The sequence below is a fragment of the Sycon ciliatum genome, chromosome 10 (genome assembly GCF_964019385.1).
Source record: "Sycon ciliatum chromosome 10, ocSycCili1.1, whole genome shotgun sequence".
Taxonomy (NCBI): Eukaryota; Metazoa; Porifera; class Calcarea; order Leucosolenida; family Sycettidae; genus Sycon; species Sycon ciliatum.
In genome coordinates, this window is record NC_088652.1 from 9,211,431 (window position 1) to 9,220,409 (window position 8,979).

The 8,979-nt window shown below is 44.0% G+C and overlaps 1 protein-coding gene across 1 annotated transcript; it reads right to left on the reverse strand.

Annotated features, from left to right (window-relative positions):
- Window positions 1–4,163: 4,163 nt before the first annotated feature.
- LOC135826037 (uncharacterized) lies at window positions 4,164–7,849 on the reverse strand. The gene is made up of 3 exons (XM_065338671.1): window positions 7,686–7,849; window positions 6,057–6,365; window positions 4,164–5,185 (listed from the first exon to the last, which is right to left on the reverse strand). The coding sequence occupies exons 1-3, from the start codon at window positions 7,768–7,770 to the stop codon at window positions 4,806–4,808; spliced, it is 774 nt and encodes a 257-aa protein (XP_065194743.1). The 5' UTR covers window positions 7,771–7,849; the 3' UTR covers window positions 4,164–4,805.
- Between the last annotated feature and the right edge of the window lie 1,130 nt (window positions 7,850–8,979).

Here is an 8,979-nt window from a genome sequence, read left to right on the forward strand (position 1 = left end):
CAGTAGAGGATGGAGAGAATTCATTATAATTATTTTGAGCTGTACAGTACACATGGAAGGTGGAGACATGCGTACGGCTGGACTGGGCAATGGACGAATTCGGTGTAGAACAGTAAGCCATTGGGCACAGAAACAGTTTTACGAACACTTCCCGAAGAGAACACAATGCATGTATACAGGTACCCGTCCCCGGCCCGCCGCTGGACCAATGGTAACTTGCTACAATATTAATGAAGGGCAACCTAGGTTCGATTTTTAGGACAGACAGTGCGTTCTGTCATTTTCTCAAGCTGGGAAAAAGTAATGCTGCAAAATAGAATAATATGTCTTCCACTAATCCACTTACTCTCACACACCAGGTGATGGTACTTGGTACCATCTGTGTTGCTAATGCCGATAACCTCTCCAGCTATATTGCATAGTCCTGCCTGAGAGAGGAATGGTCCAAAGTACCTGATGCATATGAATGGTTCGTTCTCGATTTCAGAGGGTAGCTGATCGAGCAGGTTGATGATGCAGGGGACTAAGAGTGAAGCGGTATCGATGACGGAACCGTTCATACTTTGGCAAATGCTTTCCATGTTGACTACCTGAACCTTTTCTGGGGAGAATACGTACCATGTAGTTGTGTTCATGCAGTTGATCTGCGCTGCTGGACTGAAACCTACAGCACGATCATAGGGGAGATGAAAACATCATTGACCATATATCGCCAATGATTTGTGTAAATATTTCACGATTTTCAGCGGAGGTTGACAAACTTCAATTAGATGAACACAACTTCGAATTGACAGGTCAAAACCAGCACAAATGAAATACATTATAATGGATTGGCGATGTCTACAACAGCCGTGGTTACTATATTTTCTCTGTTTGATATCAGTCTAATGCAGAAGTGTTCTGGATTCATGCCTTAAACCAGCGAATCCTGAAGATGGGCCTTGCCCGAAAATTCGAATAATTTTAGTGATTGGTGTAGCCCCGAGACCGTTTGGAGAGTGAAGATGTATGAATTCAGAGAATGTAATAAAGAAACTTGGAATGATCGTTGATCTATTATTGTATTTATTCGCACGATATTGATGAATGTTAAAGTGAGTCCTGTGGTTGGACGCCGCTGGTGAAATCGAAATCAACCAAGAATGCGGTATTCGGGGCCAGCACTAAATTACAGTGCTGCCAGACCTTGTCGGCCTCCGTGCCAGAAAAATGGAGACGAGCAGATACCACAATGATGCAAGAGAAGCGACGCGTATATGGTAGGAAATTGACGATCAAATGGCATGTATTTCCCAGCACTACAAATAAGTAAATAATCTTAACCGATCACCTCTCCAAACCGCGCTCTTGGCCCGCATTCACCACATCACTCCATAGCGAGGAAGTTCGTTCTTGGGTAGATGTTGACGAACTTCCTCGCAATGGAGTGATGTGGTGCATGTGGGCTAAGAGCGCGATGTAGAGAGGTGGACGGTTAAGATCATAAATGGCCTAGTTTGTTGCTACTTCTGAGTTACATATAAGTAGAAATACTCAATCTGCGGACAGAATGCTGTTTCGTTCTTTGTGAACTCATCGGCGCAGCACAGAGGAAATGAGGCCGAACTTGATAGCAATGGAAATACAAATTTCCAATCAGGCCCGAACGTACCTTGCCAGAGTGCTCAAACTGACAAGTCAGTGAGCTCTGCGTAATGCAAACAGCAAAGGCACTGCCCCACATGAGAGTGCTCAACTACTACAAGAGCAGGAGCGAAAATACTCAATCTGCGGACAGCATGCTGTTTTGTTATTTGTGAACTCATCAGCGCAGCACAGAAGAAATGAGGCCGAACCTGATAGAAATGGAAATAAAATAAGTTTCAAACCATTTCAATATTCCTCTACTGATCGCTTCTTTGCGCTTTTTAGTCGTCTAGCCACCTCGGCAGGCATTACCCACAATAAAAAATTTCAACAACGAAAGGTATCGAGTACTGATACTAAAATTACTCCTGAAAACTGTTTCACCTACAAAAAAGGCACATCCAAGAATGAGATACTGAATAGGGAAATCAGATGGCCATGGTCAGGTATTTTATACTGTTGACAATAGACGCCATAGCTACAAACACAATACAACACAGTATGCAGATCCTATGAATAGAGAGAGTTGCATACCATGTCGCCCTTACCTTGAGCAACATCGGTGAAAAGAGATATAAAGAGCAGAAAAGCTGCTAGGATTCTTGTCTTCCTGGTACAATCTTGTTTCACCTCCATGACTGTACACCTCAAGAACACAATGTAAACGAGTATTGTGTTGCCAAGTAAGTGAGAATCCAATATTGTATCAATTGCTGACTTCTAGTAAAGTGAAAAAGCTAAGGAAATGCGTTGAATTTTTGTTCTCTTCGATTACTGGCGGCCACCACACATTTTTGTTCGTTGACAACAACAATCAACAGAGTCGGTTCAAGAGACTGTGCTGCAAACAAGAGTCTGAGAGCATCTTGTTAAATCCAGATGTGTTTTCTACGTTTCCTGTTCCAGGTCTACCCGCATCTTTAGAAGACCATTCCGGGGTTTTCAAATTGTTTGTATTGTCAGGAGTATTATCCACTATCCAGACGTGCATTTACCCGTTTCAGGTGTCATGGGATATTTGATGGTAGTCTACTAATAATGTTTGTCTTGTATCCGATGTCGTACAAACGAGGGTTGACATGACACCTAGAAGGCAAATGTAAGGAGTGAAAAGCAACGAACTGTTGTTGAGACCGAGCCATCTCGTCTACTAGAAACTAGACAGTTCCGTCCTGCCGCATGCGATCAGTGAGCGTGCACGTGAATCTGGTGCGCCTCTACTGGAGGACTTGTCACAGCAGCGGATGTGGGACCGTGTGTGGAGAAATTCAACTTGCCATATACGCGTATCATCTCGCGAATTCCTCAAAGTTCGATATTGCAGACCTGCCAATCTCAATTCGCACGTGGTAGGGAGATCTCCCTTCAAGTCTTACTGCCTGTAGTAGGGAGATTGTTTGCCTTAAACATGTAGTGGCGCATTGGCATGATTTGCTAGCATGTTGATCATGCATAGGAAACCAGTGCCAGTCAACCTAACAAATGCAGCACCGTTGTACATGAATGTTTAGCATATTGACAGGAAATCCCAAACATCAACGAATTCGGGAGGTGTCCCGTGTGATAGGAATATTTGGCATCTCTGTAAATGGTTTTGAACTGTATGTACAGGCCTGCACACAAGTACGGTATGTCGCTATTGACGAAATAATGATCTTTTGACTAGCCCAAGCGAGTTTAGAGGTTATTAAGTACTAGTACAACAGTTCGAAAATAATTGTTGCCTGATAATTGGTAAATAAACTCGGCAACAAACGATAGCCCTGTTCCATTAGTGACTTGTGCCACTTGCCTCTGCCCTTACCGTATCAACAGTTTTGCAAGAAATTATATATTGAACTTGTGATTTTGTCAAAGAGACATTTAGGTGAGCGCTACAGGACGGTTGAGCTCATGTTTGGCTCTTCCTGCTCTTTCCCGCCCGACTCCCGATTTCACGGCCACCTAGACGCACCAACGGTGGGTAGGGAGCGAGAGAGAGAGATCCAACATATATTGCATATATAGAGAGTGATAGAGGAACGGAGAGAGAGAGGGAAAGTGAGAGAGGAAGAGAGAGAGAGAGAGAGTAAGAGAGAGATAATGTTTTGTTCTAGCTTGTCTGTGCACATACATACCATTGTAAAGACTAGTGTCTAGTAACGAATCAGTGCAGCTGGTCCACGATCTGGAATACGCTCTCTGCTGTCTTGGTGAAAACCGTCAGTGGAGTTTGGGGGCTCGTTTAAAGCGCCACAGATTTGCGGAACCTTGCACAATAACTCCGTTTATGCCAGACAATTGCACGACGAATTTCACGATTTTTCACACAATTCTATGTAGGCCAAACAATTCATATTGGGTGCCGGGCATCAGCTTTGCTCATTGTTCCTTCATTTCGTGTCATTCCCCTCCCCTCCCGTGAAAAAAATAGTTTTACTGTCTCTGTAATTAGTGAGTACTCTAGTCAGTCAACCAGTGAGGTGAAGTGACCAATGGAGAACAAGCAGAACATATCGGGGAAATTGTCACAGCACATTATTGAACTACATGCACTAACGAATGTGATGAAAGTATGTGACAAATGGCAAATCGAGAAGAGACATGTGAGAGAAAAGAGGATAGAGTGAACGCTGTTAGTTGTTTATTCCACATGCTCAAGAGGCTGGTTTGCGACTATGATTGCCGAATGATGTCCAAAACAGGACCAATAAGCTCACTACATTTTATCTATGCTCCGAGTCAATGAGCACTGTGCGACATTGCTGCAGAATGAAATTGGATCACTTCAGTCAGCTTTGGGTGGTGTACAAGTGAAAGTCCAAGTTTTGGCAGGAATAGAACTGAACGGTGCCTGGCGCGCTGGTGCCCTTGACTCACTCGATTGGAATTCCTTCAATTGCATTGCATATACAATCGGTGTTGTTCGACAAAAATCGAATTGAATTGTTGCAGACGTCTCCGCGTTTTCACAGCCAAGCAAGCTTAGCTAGCCCTCGCATGATCTATAAGACTGAATGCGCAATAAAGGAAGGTTAAACACATATGCAGAACAAATATTTTGGGCATTATCTACTCGATATTACAGAGGATGGTATTTAAAAAATTGCATGCACTGTGTTTAGGGATTGTTAAAACTCTATTAATGCAACATATTCAAATTGGACAGTGAGAGGATATAAAATCAAACGCCCGTCACATCAGTACATCGTCAGGTATACGTGTTCATGTTCTTTAGTTGCTGGCACCTCACAGGCATCATTAGAAGTATGGTGTGTTTTCCAATCTACCGATTCATAATCTTTTGCGGCCGTGTTGATCTCTTCATAGATCGCAGTGGGGCTCACACTGTCGCCAGCATTCGTACTGCACCCGACTCCGTATGCTGAGTTTGCCGTTAGTTCCGCACGCCTGGTGGACGCCTGACGTCCTGTGTTCTCCATAACAGCACCTGTTTGCGTGGTCGGTTTGGCAGAATTCTGACGGTGATGGAAACGAAGAGTTATGATGATTAGCAGGGCCAGGCCAACTACTCCAAAGCATCCGGCGCCTATAGCGCCAGCAACGGTCGCACTCACCCCTGTAGCGATATCAAGGCCAACAGAAACACAACAGAAGGCGCGTTACGACAGAATTTTGGGTACCTGGCCTTGCAAGCTCCGCCTAATGCTATCTCGACGTGCGCGGGTTGGGTGCTTTGGCCCACAATCACTGTGATAAAAAAATGAAGCATCACGGTTGCCGTCAGGCTTATTTAGAGTGACCTTGTCTCCCGATCTGGACAACGTACACTCCATTGAAGCATATCAATTACGAATATATGGTCTTGTTTCTAGTTGCTGTCTGATGATCGGTTAAAACCGTGAAACTCAGAGATACAGCAGAAACGCGTTTGATTCCTCTGAAGTGTGTGGTCTTTTTCTATTAATAATTTGAGCTGTGATTTCACACAAACATTCCAACACGTTCGATAAGGGCTAACCAGTTACTCTCTTTGGCTCAGAGCTCTAAGCATGAGCAGGCACACACGCACGCGCGCACACAAATTCACACCCGTATGGAGAATTTTGGAGCAGTATGTTCCTTTGGAACCTGTTGGTATAGTTCTCAAGTTTACATTGATCTTTCACTGTCCGTATTTCAAACACGAAGCAGTCGAAATGCATATATTCACGAAAGTGCGAAGTAAAACAAAAAACCAACCAATCAACCACTTATGAAACTGGTATGACTGGACTACAAAGTCATTGGTTGTTTCCTGTGCTTTCGTCACGGAAAATTGATTAAGGATGTGGCAGGTAAAGCCCTAGTGTGAGATTTCCTCAGTTTCCATCCTGTTTCAAGCCCTGTAAGATGCCGCATTCAGGAAAGCCACCATTTATACGCTACAGACAATTCGAAAATAACCAAATGCTCATGATCTATAGCTCATTAAGAGATCTACCACTCACCGGTTGACGACTGCTCTACTGGCGGTGATGGCGTTGATGAATCTATTTGAAGTGATGTTGTTTCTTCCGTTAGCGACTTCATTGATTGGCCGGATACGTGAACTATGCGGTCGGTAAGCGCTGATGGTGAGATCGTCTCACTTAGACCTGTTGGAATTCTGCCTTCTGTATTTGACCTTCCGGAGGCCTTAGCACCAACGCCATCCCATGCAGTTGATGTGTTTCGCCGGAAGTGGACTTTAGCCACATTGGGGGTAGTGGTCGGATCCATCGAGGCAACGTAGGCTTGATAGACCTGTTTTTGTTCAGCTACACAGGGACGTCAAAACCAAAAAAACACATCATAACGTGTCCATGTGAAGGGTACAAACTTTAGGCTATATACACACGTAGTTATGTACACAAAGTAAGTGTGAGATCAGCCTGTTCACTGGCACCATTTAAAAATGCTTTCTACGACCGCTTACGCCTGGATGACACAGATGCTCGGTATTCGCTTTTTGCGGTTTTCAGAACTGATGGTCTTACAGATGAAAATTATTATAATTTTCACCAGAACATCCCAGAGTGTCAAGCAATCCATATTGCACCAAAGGTCTGAGTGCAAAACGTCTCTTCTGCAACAAAGGGTAACCTTAATAACATCCAAAGAAGAGGAAACGTCCTGTCAGGCAGTCCCAGAATTTCGTCTAGCCGACTTTTCGGTCGGCTAAGAGAATGCCCCAGTTGGGCTATAATGTGCGCTACATCGGAATTCGCCTCAATGCAGTGCTTCAAATCACCCTTCGCAATTCACAATAAAGCGCGATGTTTAATAATTATCACTTCGGCGACGTGATGAGCGATGTTTTCAAGAGTATTTCTGCAAAATGTGCTTTGCAGGTTGTCGCAGGGCCGTCGCAGGTCGCATGGCGGAAAATTGAACCCAATTCAACTTCTGTTAGGAGCGATGCGCATGACTGCTCACACGGCAGGCCTACAGTAAAGCTCGATTAGGGTTTTTGGACTGCGCATGCCCTGCAGGATGTCGCTGCGATGTACCGTGCATTGAGCATGGAACACTCTTCGCTTGGCCCGAAAAAAACTTTCACTCGACGCTCATCGCATTGCAGAAATGTTGTTGTGCACCCAGTTTAAGGTACACTAATATGCACCCTGTAGAGGCACTTACATGTGCGTTGCAGAGGCACACGAAATCGATTCTCTACGAATGCAGTGCGAAATTTGTGCATTCGATAAAAATATCCTCAATTTCATCAACTCAACACTTTAAGACCAATTTTTCTTCAGGTCGAGAATGCTGCCGCGTAACTTTGCCAATGGGATGCCAATGGGATGCCAATGGGACGCATGATTGATAAAATAATGTTCTAGCCAAAGGCTGGTAATTATGTCACATGGTTGATCGGAAAAGTGTTATCTGAAATCGTTGTGAAGTGGAAATTCTTAGGAGAGTGGGCAAAAATGCAAGAGAAAGAATCGGGTGCTCGCTAGGATAACACAATAGTATGTTCACGTTGTCCTGAAGGACAAAATACCCGTTCAAGCTCTACCAGCATTACTTTGTGGAATGATCGTGACACTAAATATCTCCTTTTTCTACGTGTATATAATTATACATATACATACTTGCGATACTTCTGACACAGTCCGGTTGCATTATCACCAGAACAAGGAACACTATCCCTAGGCGTTTGGCCACCGGTCTATCCATGTTGACTTCGCTTCAGTTACAAAATCGATTCCGTCTGAGCAGTAACTTAGTTCCAACATTCGAATGCGGATCAAGCGAATGACTGGAAAAATTGTTCTTGGGACTAAAGAAGTAAGGTTAAGTAAGGAACTTGTCGTTTGGCATAATGCAGTTGGCACACGAGCGGGCCCGCCTGACATCCAGGAGACGTGACACGTTAGGTCTCTCCACGCGCCTGAATGTTACCTTGTCCGCAGGTATGAACCTGGAAGTCTATTCATTCTGAACATGTGAACGAGTTACAGCGTATGAACTACACTGAATGTGTGTTTAATGCATAAATTTGTCAGACGTTCACGAAAACTCCCACGAGTGACAAACGAAAAAACACCTGTTTGATATGGCGATCCGTTGACTTCCCTATTATGCATTGCATTCTCCGTATGCAGTTGTGTCTTCAACTTCATTCTCCGTATGCAGTTGTGTCTTCAACTTCATTCTCCGTATGTTATCAATATGTAAGACTATGACAGTCACGTCCCAGACAGATGACAAGTCATGGTCACCAAAGTAAGTGATGCATTCAAACTCACGCACACACGGCTCACAGGTTGCCTCTTGTCAAGAGTCTGTTCTTATGCTTAACCAGTCACAGAGTGCCGCGACTTGCATGTATTTAACCTCTTCATCCGCAGAGTGTGGCCCTGCTAGCATGCTAGCAGCTGCATTGAGTGCGTGCGTATAATACGCACGCATTTATGAAGTGAAAGTACTGAGTGTTCAGTACGTCTGTCCACACAAAGCGAATTGTTTTCTCCCAAATGTGGACAAATTTGGAATGCAAAGATTATAGAATAAGTTGAAACGAATATACTGTGGAATAAAAACCGATGAAATGTCTCTAATCGCTAGTTTCATGCTGAAGAAACATTCATGAGGAGACTGGAGCTACAATCATGACATATATTCGGGTCTGTGTGGTCATTATAAATGTAAGGAAGTAGCAGAGAATACGTGTCTTAGAACACGGAGGCTCCACTGCAGCCATTTCATATCATGATTAGTCACCACCACTATACAAAGGTCGTTGACGCTGCAAATTTTGCAGCGTCAACGACCTTTGTGTAGTGGCGGTGACCGATCATAATATGAGTAGTAGAGACATTTAATAACTTTTTAGTCCACCGGATTTTCATTTGTACTAAGCTCTTCACGGCGTGTATTGAACAC

Bases quoted from the DNA above. Each gene is read 5' to 3' on its own strand.
- LOC135826037 (XM_065338671.1), bottom strand. From the start codon at position 7,770: ATGGATAGACCGGTGGCCAAACGCCTAGGGATAGTGTTCCTTGTTCTG. The intron at 6,366-7,685 runs GTATGTATATGT...GTCCCTGTGTAG, and splicing joins CTGTGTCAGAAGTATCGCAA to CTGAACAAAAACAGGTCTAT. The intron at 5,186-6,056 runs GTGAGTGGTAGA...ATATCGCTACAG, and splicing joins AGTAGAGCAGTCGTCAACCG to GGGTGAGTGCGACCGTTGCT.